Source organism: Mustelus asterias, chromosome 5, assembly GCF_964213995.1.
Source record: "Mustelus asterias chromosome 5, sMusAst1.hap1.1, whole genome shotgun sequence".
Taxonomy (NCBI): Eukaryota; Metazoa; Chordata; class Chondrichthyes; order Carcharhiniformes; family Triakidae; genus Mustelus; species Mustelus asterias.
Window position 1 is genome coordinate 77,040,552 of NC_135805.1, and position 16,161 is coordinate 77,056,712.

The 16,161-nt window shown below is 40.6% G+C and overlaps 1 protein-coding gene across 3 annotated transcripts in view; it reads left to right on the plus strand.

Annotated features, from left to right (window-relative positions):
• The window catches only part of l3mbtl3 (L3MBTL histone methyl-lysine binding protein 3), a 127,570-nt gene extending 111,992 nt beyond the window's left edge, over positions 1 to 15,578 (plus strand). For all 3 annotated transcript variants that reach the window (XM_078213718.1, XM_078213720.1, XM_078213719.1), the window contains 2 exons: positions 4,580 to 4,642; positions 14,715 to 15,578. In XM_078213718.1, coding sequence (XP_078069844.1) covers positions 4,580 to 4,642; positions 14,715 to 14,858 — 207 coding nt within the window. In that variant the 3' untranslated portion in view covers positions 14,859 to 15,578. The remainder of the gene's footprint in view (positions 1 to 4,579; positions 4,643 to 14,714) is intronic.
• The last annotated feature ends 583 nt before the right edge of the window (positions 15,579 to 16,161 follow it).

A 16,161-nucleotide genomic window follows, 5' to 3' on the forward strand; every position in this document is an offset into this window, starting at 1 on the left:
ACTACTTTAAATACTAGCCATTGCCTGTCTACCATCAAGTCTTTTCCAAATCTGCCATAGCCAACTTTCCCCCCTGTACCTACATAATATTTTGTTCAGATTTAGGACCTACAAAGAACAAAGAAAATTACAGATTAGGAACAGGCCCTTCAGCCCTCCAAGCCTGCATTGACCATGCTGCCCAACTGAACTAAAATCCCCAACCCTTCCGGGGACCATATCCCTCTATTTCCATCCTATTCATGTATTTGTCAAGATGCCCCTTCTGTCCCACTACCCCCACTACCTCCCCCGGCAACGAGTTCCAGGCACCCACTCTCTGTGTAAAAAGTCTGCCTCGTACATCTCCTTTAAACCTTTCCCCTCGCACCTTAAACCTGTGCCCCTTAGCAATTGACTCTTCCACCTGTGAAAAAGCTTCTGACTATCCACTCTGTCCATGCTTCTCATAATCTTGTCGACTTCTATCAGGTCGCCCCTCAACCTCTGTCGCTCCAGTGAGAACAAACCAAGTTTCTCCAACCTCTCCTCATAGCTAATGCCTTCCATACCAGGCAACCTCCTGGTAAATCTTTTCTGTACCCTCTCCAAAGCCTCCACGTCCTTCTGGTAATGTGGCGACCAGAATTGAACACTATATTCCAAGTGCAGCCCAACTAAGGTTCTATAAAGCTGCAATATGACTTGCCAATTTTTAAACTCAATGCCCCGGCCAACGAAGGTAAGCATACCATATGCCTTCTTGACTACCTTCTCCACCTGCATTGCCACTTTCAGTGACCTGTGTGCCTGTACACCCAGATCCCTTTGCCTATCAATACTCTTAAAGGTTCTGCCATTTACTGTATATTTCCTATCTGTATTAGACCTTCCAAAATGCATTACCTCACTTTTGTCCGGATTAAACTCCATCTGCCATCTCTCCACCCAAGTCTCCAACTGATCTATACCCTGCTAGTTTCGGAATTAACTATTTCGCTTACAAAGTTAATGTAAAACTCTATCATATTAAGGTCGCTATTTCCAAATGGCTCCTTCACAGTATGGTTATTGATTAACTCTTTCTCATTAGCTAATAGTAAACCTAAAATAGCCTGATCCTGAGTTGGTTCTTCAATGTGCTTCTCCGGAAATCCATTTCATGCACACGCTAGGAGGTCATTGACGTTGAGGGTTGGGGACCCGAGGGGGAGCTCAGATTGGAAGGAGCAAAACTAATTAGATTTACCCAGTCTATATGTAAATTGAAGTTGTCCATTTTGTCACTAATGTTACACGCATGTCTAACTTGTTGACTTATACCATGCCCAACATTACCACTGCAATTTGGTGGCCTATAAATAATTCCCACAGAAGTTTGCTGCCCCTTGCTATTTCTTAGCTCCACCCAAATTGATTCTACATCTTGATCTTTGCATTCTCTGTTTGCATGCTCCTAATGTACAGTATGACCACCTCTCTAACAATACTACCCACATAGTTTTCTGCATCACAGATGCACCACAGTAACTCCAGTCGTGACTTGATTTCTGAAACCTGGAGCTCAGGTTTTTGCAGCAGTTCACACTTAGACTATAGAAGTGTTTGTCTAGCTTTCATGGTATGTTCATGATTTCCAACATATCACTTGAGGCACGTTTCACACGGCTGAGCTGCCCTGCCACACCTTAACTTTGCAATCTGTTTATTTTATTGCAAGTAGAATAATTTTCCAGTTACTCACCAGTTAATTTCCTCCATTGCACCAACTTAAGAATTAAATGCTAGTCAAATATTGGAAAACATTTAGAAAAGTACTTGAGACTCAAGTGTGACCCAGCTTGCCTGGTGAGGTGTTAAATTGGGTTTGGGAAATGCTCAAGCCATTCACAACACATACTGTTTTAAATGGCAAATTTCTGGCTTTGGGACAGCTCAGTGAAGCAGGGGCTTAATTTGAAGCAAATCAAACCTGATGTCATTGTGGTAAAATCACATGTTTGAATCAGAGTGACTAAGGCTCTCTCAGTCTTCTCTGTAAAGGATGTTGGCAGGGAGGATCTTGGCCAGAAGAAGCCCAAGCAAGAGTAATATAAACAGAAGTTTCTTGTGGACCAGGAAGAACAGGAGTGCACCTGACTGTACCACATTAAGACTTTGGGCCTTCCCTGCTCACCTCCATGGTAATTCTGGGCTATCTGTCAACTCTCCAGGGACAATTCTTTGGGTGCCTACTTGTGGCCTGCAGTCTTGCAATATTCCATTTCTAACCATCAACTTTATTGTCCTTGCTGGTTTCAGGCAGGAGTCTGTGGGGGAACATTAAAATGAGTTAAGATCACCTGGACTTAGTTCAGAGTGGGGAGAGGCAGGGTGGACACTTTTCCAGCAACTTCACCCACACACCCCACTGATGCCCAATCTTGGGTTAAAATCAGGACTTGGTATCGGAATTCGACTTGCTTGCATCAACTAGCCCAATTTATACTAAAAATATCAACCCCTTTTATATGATACAATATATGTAACTGACTGACTGAGTTATACTTTTTCTGCCGAATTATCAAGGAGGAAGTCAAATCATGAAATTAATCATTGCTAACATTTTTTTCTTTACATTTGGTTTAAAATTATGATAATTATATCATAAGTGTACTCAATGTATTCAAATAAGCAAAATTCATCATAGAAATTTAAGTTGTAATTTCAAATCGAGGTACTTTTTAATGATATAATGAGTTAATTACTGCTAATCAACTTCTCTGGCACTGAAAATTAACTATTACACTAATGTGCTTAAGATCATAAGAAACAGGAGCAGAGTAGGGCATATGGCCCCCTGAGCCTGTTCCTCCATTCACTACAATCATGGCTGATCTTCAACTTCACTCAGCTTAGCTTTCCTTTCCCTGTTTGCCATGATGGTCTGAGAGACAGACTTGTCGAGTTGAGTCTCATTCTATCAACTTTTAATGCTAGTAGAAGACTCTAAAAATGTAGAATTTTAATTTCACACCTTGGATTTTTGGGTGGGACCCATCATGGGCGAGAATGGAAAATTTGGAGAGCCAACCAAAGGTCAATGGACCAGAAAGTTTTGGCTGACTTTGGAAAATCCCAGCCATTTTATTTTTTAATTTTCCTTCCTGTCTCTTTTTCTCTGTTAATCCAATCCTTCTTTCCCTCTCTTGATTTTTTTTTTCGCTCCTGATTTGATATTGAATTCACCTACAAACTTGCGAGTAAACCTCCTTTTTGTGCTTTACCATTAATTACAGAACCCTTCAATCTGACCAATTAAGGAGATACGCTGTTGCTTTCCCAATTCACTCAGGTCCCAGATGCTCTGATTCCCTTACTGCGTTCTTATTAACAGGCACTTTCTGTAACTTGCTCAAAGGATGAGAATGCTGAAAGTATACTAGTTGCAAAAGCAGTGAAATGCATCTCGCAAAAATTGTAAAAACCTAAATGTGCTCAGGACAAATCTAAGTTACAGCAGAGGCTGCTAGATATTCTGCAACAGCAAAATCTGACCTTTATTCTATTTATTCATATAATGATTCATCGGAGTGATGGTGTTGCAAGGTTTTGTTGACTACCTTCAGGCACGTTTCAAGCACATATATATTTTTTAAATACTTGAGAAAAGCTGGATGTCCTTTTTTTTTATATTCTTTTTACTTTTTACGCAGTTTTAAAACATCATTGTAAGACAATCCACAAAAGGGTTAGGTCACTCTGATCTCGTTAGGAAAAGTGCTTTAACATTTTGACTTTTGTCGCATGTGGTGTTTTGGCAATATTTAAAGAATGATGTTTCTTTAGGTTATCCTAGGGGTTTTGTAACAACCCTCCTTTCAACCTTAGGTACCTAACTCCAGTCATGAATTAGAATTAGCTGCTACCAGTAAAAATGCATTTGCCCTCAATGCTTATTAATTTTTAAAATGAATGCTTTCCCAGAGTTCAGCAGGTTTGTCACAAACTCAATTTCTTGGACGTTTCTGGCATTTTTTTTCTATAACCTGACAAAATATCAATTCTTGCAGATAGTGTGCACCTCCAATCAGTGTCAGGATTTACTTCCCCCATCACTCTTTATTCATGTTTTGCTGACAACAACTCTACCCTTATGAAGCTGCAAACCTTCTGCTCAGTAGAGATGTGGGAGATTGGCTAATAACAAATAATAGTCAGAATGCTAAATATTTAATACCCTTGTGTAGACATTTGAATATTTGTGCCTTTGGCACAGTGGTTAGCACTGCTGCCCCACAGCGCCAGGGACCCGGGTTCGATTCCTGGCTTGGGTCACCATCTATGTGGAGTTTGCACATTCTCCCTGTGTCTGCATGGGTTTTCTTCGGGTGCTCCAGTTTCCTCCCACAGTCCAAAGATGTGCTGGTTAGGTGCATTGGCCATGCTAAATTCTCCCTCAGCGTGCTCGAACAGGTGCCAGAGTATGGCGACTAGGGGATTTTCACAGTAACTTCATTGCAATGTGAATGTAAGCTGACTTGTGACTAATAATAAATAAACTTTAAAATTCTGGTTGCTATTTATTGTGAAAGTAACATGTCTCTGGTATTATTCATAGGTATCTGAATTTATACTGAGTTTGCCCGGTTGTGAAGAACAAGCCAAAGCATTTAGGCATGAGGTAAGTTTGAAGATGTTATGAGGAAATAATTTTAAATATTAATTTTTTGATTTCTGTAAAAAGGAAAAGGAATGTAATCTCATCTATCAGAACAGAAGGATAAATATTCCAAAACAATCACCCATTGGATTAGGTGACAAACTTTATTTTCCAAACACTTGTTATTTTGGATAGATTTTCTATCAAATAACTGCTTAGAACCATAGAATTCCTATCGTGCAGAAGGAGGCTATTTGGCCCGTCGAGTCTGCACTGACTCTCAAATAGCACCTTACCCAGGTCCAGCTTAATCTGGTTTATTTTAAAGGTGACATTGGTATGGCTGCAAAAGACAATTATTTGTCACATGAAAAGAAGCAAAAAGGAGTTATTTAGTATGTCCTTTTTAGATTTTTCCAAGTAAATTTTTGTACTTAATCTTAAATAATAATAAATGCCCTTTTTTTTACTAGCAAAATGCATGGGTTCTTTTGAAGTGGGTCAGTTTGGATGAAGAAGAATTAGAAAATGGTGTTGCTGATTAAAATTAGATGGTTTACTTAAAAACAATGAGGCGAACAATTTACCTCCATTAAATTTGAGGCATCTTGTGTGATTTCCTTAACTTTCCAATATGGAAGTGAATAAATTTGAGAATGTGGAAGTAATAATTCTGCCCTTCATCAGAGTTCAGCAGGATTGTTGCAAACTCCATTTCTGGATCATTTACTAAAACCTCCCAGTAATAGATTAGCAGGAACCTTCTGGCCGATGGCGCAGTCCTGCCATGGGTTTCCCAGCAGAGACAGGTACATTCAATGGGAAGCCCCGTTGATAATGTTGTGACCAGAAGATCACGCTGTCGGCCAATGACGGGTTGCTTTGTAAATCCCGCCCATTAAGTCTTGCATTTGAGATGCATTTCTAGTTAGGTATTCCTTTCTGCTAGTGGTGGTTCCCCTTGGCTTAAAAATGATGAGTAGCATAAACAACATATTTAAATACTAGCAAATCTCTAAAAGTGTTGTTTCCAGTAAGTCAGAGGGTACAATGTTTTGTAGCTAAACAAAACCATGCAGGGCATAGCCAGAACCACTAATCTGAAGTAACGATGATTCACTTTTTTTCTCCCAGCTGTTATACAACAGTTTGAAAAAACTGTGTAGATATCACAATATAGCAAAGCAATATAGTTTCCTCCTGTTCGATGTTTCATATATGTATGAAATGCAACATCATGAGGGAGATTAAAATTTCAAAACTCTGAAACCCAATCCAACCTGCCTTTAAATGCACCAACTTTCTTTTTTATTGGTGTTGGGTTGAGGATGGGTAAATAACTGGACCGCCATAGTTAAGTCAGTAATTTAAATATACTCGCGAGGCTGCGTGCCTTGTTTTAACAGATTTGTTTTGTGTTGAATGGCTCCAACCCTTGTTTCCTAGGATTTAACCCCAGCAACTGAAGTGAATCAAAAACCACCAAATCCAGCTGCTGAGGATATTTCCAGCACTGCTTGTGCGCTGAGAGGGGCAAGTGTGCTTCCCCAACCCCCTCAAGCAAACTTGTTTCTATCCTGATGATCTGTCGAGCAACCTCCCACCCCCGATCCAGAGAGACACACTCCTCCTACAATCTTCTTGCCTGACTTGTAATCTCTTCAATTCCACCACCCCACCCCCACAAATACTTTTGAAACCTTCCCCTCTAACCGACAATTTCTTCAAATCCTCTCTCCTCCCTTCCACCCACTTCGGTCTCTTGTTCCCCTCCTCTTTGCTCCCTGATTCAGCACTGACCATTCCACCCAGCAGCGAGCCAACCTTTCAATCTGACTGCCAGCAGGGAGTAGAGAAAAATATTCACACAGGTACTGCCGTTAAATTTGATAGGGTATCTGGAATCCCAGAGTTCCGTCTTTCCTGCCTGCAATGGCCTCCCTCCCCTCTTCCCTGTAAATTTCAAGACACACAAGTTATAATTTCCCCATTCGAGAATCAGTGCTAATCATAGAATCCCTACAGTGCAGAAAGAGGCCATTTGGCCCATCAAGCTTGCACAACAAAAATGCCACCCAGGCCCTATCCCTGTAACCCCACTTGTTTACCCTGCTAGTCCCCCTGACACGGAGGGACAATTTACTAAGGCCAATCAACCTAATTCACACATCTTCAGACTGTGGAAGGAAACAGGAGCACCCGGAGGAAACCCATACAGACACAGGGAGAATGTGCAAACTCCACACAGACAGTGACCCAAGGTCAGAATTGAACCTCGGTCTCTAGTGCTGTGAGGCAGCAGTGCTAACCACTGTGCCGCCCTAAGTACTTGAAAATGACAAAGAAACAAAGGATATTAGGCACAAATAATAGAATGAAAATGCAGAGGGGCGGCACGGTAGCACAGTGGTTAGCACTGCGGCTTCACAGCTCCAGGGTCCCAGGTTCGATTCCCGGCTCGGGTCACTGTCTGTGTGGAGTTTGCACATTCTCCTCGTGTCTGCGTGGGTTTCCTCCCACAGTCCAAAGATGTGCGGGTTAGGTTGATTGGCCAGGTTAAAAATTGCCCCTTAGAGTCCTGAGATGCATAGGTTAGAGGGATTAGCGGGTAAAATATGTGGGGGTAGGGCCTGGGTGGGATTGTGGTCGGTGCAGACTCGATGGGCCGAATGGCCTCCTTCTGCACTGTAGGGTTTCTATGATTTCTACATGTTAAATGCAGGAAAAATGAGACACCCAATGCTAGCCCTTTCACTCCTTTATATATCCAATTGTTCCGGTAATTCCTCCAAGATGATGTGAACTGTCAATGTTTGCAAATATTAAAACCTTTTATATTCCTTTTTTACCTCTATTTTGTGTCAATAAAATTTTAAAACACCTGCCCTTTTTACTCACGAAACTCTTGTAAAATGCAAATCTTCTCCTTGGTACCTTTGAAATGCAACAACTACACACTAATTTCAATACTTATCCCCGAATGCAAATTTCAAGATCCGCTCTGTTTACTTGTAAGTTAAGATCCACCTTAAGACCTCAGTACAAAATGCAAGATAACACATTTAGCTTTTCATCCATTAGATTCCACAGACTATCTGATTCAAACATCCTCTTCTTTGGTTAACCCTGGACACACAAAGACACAGCTTTACCCTTACCTACTCAGTATATATAAAATCTACACATATCGTCACATTATAGACTGTTACATTCAGGAGGAATATCTACGTTTTCATCATGTTTGACATTCACATGCTACATCTTCCTTGACAGAAAGGAATATAACTCCCTCAACTAGCAGATAATTTCTAATCACATTTGCTTCATAGAATCTGTTCTTGGCTCCCTGGCAGCAATCATGATTCATTCAGCCTGCTTCAATTCTTTTCCTTACCTCTATTCCAATCAGACTGTCAGGTCATAGGTTGGCCACTTGATAATGAGGGAGAGCCGTTCCAGATATGAAACTGGGCAGAGGGAAAAGGCTGGCTCACAATGAAGGGCAGACCATGTGTGTGCTCAAACAACAGTTTCTCTGCCTGAACCACACTGGACGAATCTGCTGTGCACCCCTGACAATATCTCCAAACTGATTATACGTTGCATAGTTTTGTGTCCAGTGGAATACCTCGGTAGAAACAAACAGAACAGGAAGAACAGCAGGAGCAGCTTTGAACACTGCTCCTCGGCCTATCCCTGTTCTCCTAGGAGATATTTCCTCAATGGTTATGGCTAGGGAGGTGGAAGGCTGCTGTGATTCCAATGAGGGTATTTTAGATGGTTGTGGTGGGTGACCTCGAGCAGTGTCTTGGTGTGGGCAGCATATTCCAGCTGGCTGTGTGGCACTGACAGAGTATGAGACAAGGGAGCAGCTATGCTGCTCTGAAAAAGAACAAGTGTTTCGTCTGTGGAGCCAGTGTTGCTGCAGATATGGTCTGAAAATCCCTGTCACCACAGGCAATCTGTCCTCCTTAGATCCTGTATTTAAATAAGGATGGCAAATCGACTGTTGGAAACAAAAGAAGAAAGACTTGCATTATATAGCACTTTTCATGCTTTCGAGACATTCCAAAGCGCTTTGCAATACTTTGGAAGTGTACTCATTTTGAAATGCAGTTAACGATATGGATGAGGATTTTGGTAGCAGATGAACTGCGGCAGGGCAGTGTCAGATTATGGAGGTGGAAACGTGATGTAGCTACATGGTCAGAACCTCATTTCCGATTCGGGCTCAGACAGTTGCTAGAGCAAGGGGTGGAACCAGTGGCTAGGAAACAGAGTATGTGGTGGTGACCGAAGGCAATCACTTGGTCAACTGAGTATTTAGATGGAGGAAATTTCTGCTCATCCAGGACACAGTCAGACAATTGATAGACATTGGAGGGATTGAAAGAGGTCATATTGATGCTTCGTAATGTAAGTAAGTCAGGAATTTTATGGCAGGAAAGCAATTTACTTATATTTTGCAAAATGACAAATAAATACTATATTTGTGAAGTTCCATGTCTTTCATTGTCAACAGCATTAAATGTTTTAACCATGTGCAAGTTAAAACCATTTGAGAGATTTTAATGTGTTGCAGTAGTGGCAAATCACTGACTTACGTAGACTATAATATCTATTGTAAACACCGCAAATTATGTCTTAGCCTACTTGTGAACTATGACATGGAAGATAATTAAAGATAAAAATTTAAAGTGCAAATGATCTTGGTGTGTAATTTGCATTTAAATATGGTAATTATCAACAAGAAGATGAGGTAGTTAATAATTAACATTGCTCTTGTCTGTTCTAAATGATGGATTCCAGATAATATGTGCTATTGTCTTGTCAAATATTTTGACAGTGAACTTCTCATCTATGTAATTAGTTTCATTTTACAGTGTGCATAGTCTGTCTCACTGGGGAATGGATACAGTTTGCTAATTGCACAAATTTGCCAGTCCATCACCCTTAACCATTGCATGTCCAGATATATTGTATGTTTTGTGCTAAAGTAATGAAGTGCTAACTGTAATAAGTCGGATTTGATTGCGTTTGGTTCTGAGGTTTAGAAGTGGTGATTATATGAGAAATCGCAAGTGCAAAGTTCAAGTGATTAATTAATATCAGCCAAAAGAAATGAGCTTTAGTTTTTTAATTTCACTGCCAGCTTTTTGGATTTTAGATGCTATAATATGATGAGTAGTATTTTCAGAAAATAGTTTTTTTTTATCCCATTATAAAATAGAATTTCATAGCTATAAAGGTAATCGAGATAACGGGTGTAATTTGCTATGGCAGGGCATCTAGCATCGATTGCTATTAGTTTTAGGATTTTTAGATATTTTTCATAGCCAATTGCTGAACGCTGCAGTGAGGCAAACCGGGCATCTGGGACCTGAATGAGCAGGGCAAGCAACTGTACATGAGGCAGGGAAAAGAAGAAGAAACATTTTTTTAAATTTTCAACAATTTAAATCTGATGGAATAACTCTCCACCTTTGTATTAATTTTCTGTGCTAAAGCAGTAATTAACACTGTTGTGAAAGGCTGCTAGACCGAACTATCTGTGGTGAATTTTGTTTGTATCTACCACACAATTCAAGCTCTTCAGTGCATTTCAAAGGTGCGCCAGACAGTGAGATGTTGTAGCTAATGATGCAGCGGCACAACTTGGACAGTAACTTTTGTATTTCTTTATTTAACCTCGCATCTGTCTTTTGTTTAAAGTTGCTACCGCATTTTCACAAAACCTAATTAAGTGCGAGGTGATGCACTTTGCGAGGACTAACCGGGCAAGGGAATACACAATGAACGATAGGGTGCTAGGAAGTACAGAGCACCAGAAGGACCTTAGGGACATGTCCTTAGATCCCTGAAGGCAGCAGGATAGATAGATGTGGTTAAGAAAACATATGGGGATACTTGCCTTTATTAGCTGAGGCATATGATGGAGCTGCATTAAACCCTTATTAGGCCATAGCTCGAGTATTGTGTGCAGTTCTAGTTGCCGTACTATAGGAAGGATGTGATTGCTCTAGAGAAGGTGCAGAGGAGATTCACCAGGATGTTGCTTGGACTAGAGCGTTTCAGCCATGAAGAGAGGCTGGTTGGGCTGGGGGTTGTCGAGGTTTACAAAATTATGAGGAGCATGGCTAGGGTAGATATGAAGAAACATTTCCTCTTAGTGAAGGGATCAATAACCAGGGGGCATAGATTGAAATCTATGAAAAAAAAGGAAAATCCTTTTCACCCAGAGGGTGGTGGGAATCTGGAACTAACAGGCTGGAAGGGTGGTAGAAGCGAGAACCCTCTCACTATTCAAGAAGCATTTAGAGGAGCACTTGAAGCGTCATAGCATACAAGGCTATGGACAAAGTGACGTAAAATGGGACTGGAATAGATAGGTGCTTAATGGCTGGTACAGACATGATGGGCCAAAGGACCTCTTTTTCTGCTGTAAAACTATGACGCCAACCTCAGTAATTTCGACAGCTGATTATAGGTCGATATTATTGTAGAGATGAAGCAATAAAGGATTTCAATTTCCTGCCAGAAATCATGCATTTGCATTAGGAGAAGTGCAGTCACTAGTTGGGGGAAAAATGAGTTATTTAACTCTGAGTACGCAACAACTTCATTTGCAATACCAGATCTCATTCCAAAGACTACCTTCTTGACTTCACATGCACAAGCAGTCGACTAATCCATGTCTCAAATTCCATGGCGCTTTGTTTCGAAGAAAGAGAGGTGACCTCATTGAAAGTTCTTGCAGGGTGTGGCAGGGTAGATGGGATGCTTCCTCTGGCCGGTGAACTTAGAACCAGGAGCAGAGTCTAAGAATAAGGGGCAGGCCATTTAAGAGGGGAGGCGGTATCCCAAGATACTAAGGTGAGGGGGATCAGTGGGGTAAATACATGGGGTTACGGGGATAGGGTCTGGGTAAGATGCTCTGTTGGATAGTTGATGCAGACTCGATGAGCCTCTTTCTGCACTGTAGGGATTCTATGATACTGGCTGTCGAAGGGTGAATAATTCATGGCAGTTCCCCACATATTGGGCAATGATGTGCAGAAATCTATGTTTATATTTCCACACTAATTGGACATTAAGAGAGTGAAATCCTTTTTGGTTGACTTGGTAGTAAGTGTTGACAGGGATGTGTAAAGCTACATGAGCACAATCTGTTGCTCCAAGCACTCGTGGAAACCCAGTGAGCTGATTAAAACTTAATCGCCCGCTCACTCATTTCTCTTGCTCCTCCATCAGATGTCAAATCTTTGCTGCCCTAGTGAACAAGGCATTTATAATTTGCCTCATGCAAGAATGGACATCAAATTGACCGGCTGGCAGCATTAATCTTTTGCTCGCTGACCAGGAAATCAAGCACAGCATTAACTTTCAGAGCCAAAGCAAGCACTGCCCTAGCTCTTGAAATTTTCAGATCTCCCTAAAGGATGGAACAAAGCTTTTCAGCCACTTCACGATGAAACCATCGGCTTTGAATGCATAAATATTAATATTTTCACAAAAGACTTGGATCTGCACTTGCTGGTGACTGCATATGTGGAAAGCTGTACTATAGCCTTTGCTAATTTCTTTGACAGATATTCCCGAAACAAAGAGTAGTCTTGAGGGAGAGTCGGAAATGCAAAAATAAGTTACAAAATGTCTACTCATAGTAAAGGTATAGCTCCCTGAAATAGCACTATGAAACACAAACAATTAACCTTTTAATGATCCAACTGATGCTGCATGTTGCCTATTCATCAGCAGGATGACTTTATGGGACTTTAGCTTTTAATGAAACACAGAATAAGAACATTTAGGAGATGGTATTTAGATTCTTCATGATTAAAATTGGCAAAACAGAAGAGTACAAGAGTTATTGCATAACAGTAATCAATTAAATTTGAATAGATGACCAAGATACAGAGAAATACTGTGGTGCAGAGGTCTGCGGTGGTGTGGTGGACATGGGACAAGATTATACTCCCTCAGTGTTAAAAACCTTTTGAGGAAACCCCACAATCATGAAACTCTTCTAATAGGCTGTTGTTGAGAGTGCTATCCTTTCTGGATGTCTCTTCTGGTACTGTTGTCTTAGAAAGTACATAAATTATTGAACAAGGCAGAAAGAGTATTTGATGAGCAGATCCTTCTTGATGAAATCTGTTCGTGAAGAAACGTGATGAAGTAAGGAGTGTCATGAATAGTGAGAATCATCCTTTGTTAGAGTTACTGTTGGATGCATTCAGGGAAGAGGCTGCAATCCTTAGATACAGGACAAATCGGTCAATGAACTTGTTCGTGCCCTTCTCCATAAGAAATTTTAACAGGAGTTTGATGAATGGATGAGGATATATACTCTCGATGGGACTCATTGACTGTTTTGATGTACAGGAATCATTTTTAATGTTTATTTAATCAAAGTTAGACTTTTGTGATAGGCTAATTTTCTTAATTTATCATTGTACTTCTATGTGTAATTGTTATCAAGTGAATGAGCAATGTACCTGAATTGATTTTCCCTACAGACAAAGCGAATTTGAATTGAATTCTAGAAGTAAAAGGAAATGAGAGGGGTGTAAATATGTAACCCAATGGTCTTAATAGAGTGCAGGGAGAATTTTGATTTGGTATGCTAGTGTAAGATGAATAATATCAAATGGTTTTTCACCTTGATGTAGGGTGGGCCGCTGATTCACTATCTACCACCTGGTTTGCATTATCTATGTATTTGACTTCTGGAGGATTTTTAGTAGAACCAAACCAGAGCACTGCTTTGTATTTTAATTTCATATGAACATAAATTTCACAGGTGGTTCTATGCAGTCACGAGTAAGGAATCGTTTATTCAACTTCAAGTGACACATTTCTTTAACCAAATTAACTGGTAAAATGCTGTGGGAATTTTACTTGCCACATGGAACCTTAGAATAATCACATTAGTTCAGTCAAGTTGGGACCTGGGTGCCCAGAGAGTTCCTATATTCACTGAGGTCTACAAAATAAATTAAGTTTTTTTTAAAGTTTATTTATTAGTGCCACAAGTAGGCTTACATTAACACTGCACTGAAGTTACTGTGAAAATCCCCTAGTCGCCACACTCCGACGTCTGTTCGGGTACACTGAGGGAGAATTTAGCATAGCCAATTCACCTGACCAGCATGTCTTTCGGAGTGTGGGAGGAAACTGAGCACCCGGAGGAAACCCACGAAGACACGGGGAAAACGTACAAACTCCACACACACACACTGATCCAAGCTGGGGATCAAACCCAGGTCCCTGGCACTGTGAGTCAGCAGTGCTAACCACTGTGCCACCGCACAACCCTTTGTTAATTGGTTTCCAATGTACAATTTGTTAAGATATATTTTACCTTCAGTGAGTTGAGGCTCAGCTGGGATAACAGATATTTCAGGTTGGAGGTCTGATTGGCTAGAGGAAAACAGAATTATGGGTCTGTAGCAGCATTTTTTGACATGCTGAGTTTCTACTCTCAGATGCACCACTGGGGAGAAGTGCAAAGCAGAGGCTTGGTGGCTCTCAAAGGGAGGGAGCAAAAGCTAGAGAATGCTTTTATTTTCACAGCTGAAGCTGTGCTTTGACTGCGCAGGGAAATCAAAAGGCAGTCTTGTTCCAACGTGCGTGGTGCAAAAGACCTGAGGAGAGAAGGAAAATATCTAAAAACGCAAGGGATACATTTCAAAATACAGTAATTTTTTTTGTTATCTATTTTTGTAAAGAATTATTATCTTTCTATCATGCTAAGAAAACTACATACACAAGCTGGAGTCTCATAAATCGGCATGATAATGTGGTTTGAAGTGTACTCCTGACCTGGTAGGAGCAAAATTACAATGCCATAATTCACAGTTTCTCATGTTTGCATATGCAGACTCCAGGCTATAATTAAATAAAAAAGCAAATTGACTTAGTGGAATGAAGAAACTACATTATACAATGGTACATTAAATTTATGATTCTCAGATGTCCAAACGTTGAGAGCATTATCACCTTGAAGGATAATAGTTCACAGCATGAATAACCACTGTTACATACTAAGGTGGTTTTATGTTAATACTTTACAACTTTTATTTTCCTTTAGCAAATTGACGGAGAAGCGTTTCTACTACTGACACAGACTGATATTGTGAAAATAATGAGCATTAAACTAGGACCAGCTCTGAAAATCTACAATTCCATCCTCATGTTTAAAACTGCAGAGGAAAATGGACAGAATGAGCTTTGAAAGGACTGAAAAGTGAAAGCATTGCAGCTGTGGCCTGTTTCTTGATTCAGACTCATCTTTAATTCAAAGCACAAGAACTCTGTACTAAATATGGAATTCTCAAAGAATACTACTGGAATATTTACTGTTGACTTGGCAGACTCGTTTAGAGTGTATTCCCTTTCAGCAGTGCAGTACTAAAATATGAGCTCATCTCTCAGCCGTTTCCTCAGGACTTAATTATGCAAATATCTGCCCAGCGAGAGCTGGTATGAACTCTTTTGTGATTGACCCTTGAATTGTATATTTAAATATGGCTGAAGGGTTTCTTCCAAGAACTGGACACTTCATCTAACAGACACTAAAATGGATTGATTGTGTTTGTTGTTTTATTCCTCCTTTTGTTTGCAGTGATGTTGTTTGTGTGTAGAATCATGTGTCAGATTACAATATCTGGTAATGGAACATTTCATTTATCCCAAATAATGAAATGTACATAAGGATATATATTTTCAGAAGTTGGCACTGCTGGATTTAATTTAACTGTTAGGTTGTATACACCTTAAAAATTTAATATCCAAACTATTCAGGCAGATCTTAAATAGTTAATTAAGACAAACACAATTGCCCATTTCCAGCTTTAATTAAAATGTTCTTTGGTTTATTACAGATTGTGTTATTGCTTAATACAATGATTATTTGCTGAGTGGGTTTGCATAAATTAAAGGATGAATGAGCTGCAGGAACAGTCTAACCTTCTTGTTACAAACTCGCAATGCATTCTCTGAGGCTTTGGGCAGGATTTTCTCGCTGTCAAGACCAAATGGGGTCCAAACTGAACCCGCACTTGCTGACAGGGAGATTTGCAGAGCTGTTTTCCTGGATTGGCCATCTCCCAAGTTCCTGTCTGATTAAGGATGATGGGGCCGGCTACTTGCTGCAGGCTCAATTAGAAGTCTTCACAGTCCTGGAAGCCCCACTGTGAGAGGTGGGCTCTGAAGCAGATCACGGATCGATGGGAAGCCTAACATGGGGTAAGTTTAAAGCAAACTTTCAGAGGAGCCAAATGGGCACAGGCCCTTTGTATTCAAGTGGCTTGGCTCTTTGGGGGTTGCGAGGGCTGACTCTCCTGCTCACCGGCCCCTACCCTACTGGCCTGCCACAGGGAACTGCCTCCATTAATCTGATGGTCTCCATGCAGCAAGGGGCCAGCAAGGTGGTAATATCACCATAATTGTGTGTTTCATTTTGCAAGTTATCTGCACGCCTCAATTTAGTGGGCAACCGATCTGTCTCCCTGCCCACTGCTAAGAAAGTACCAGGT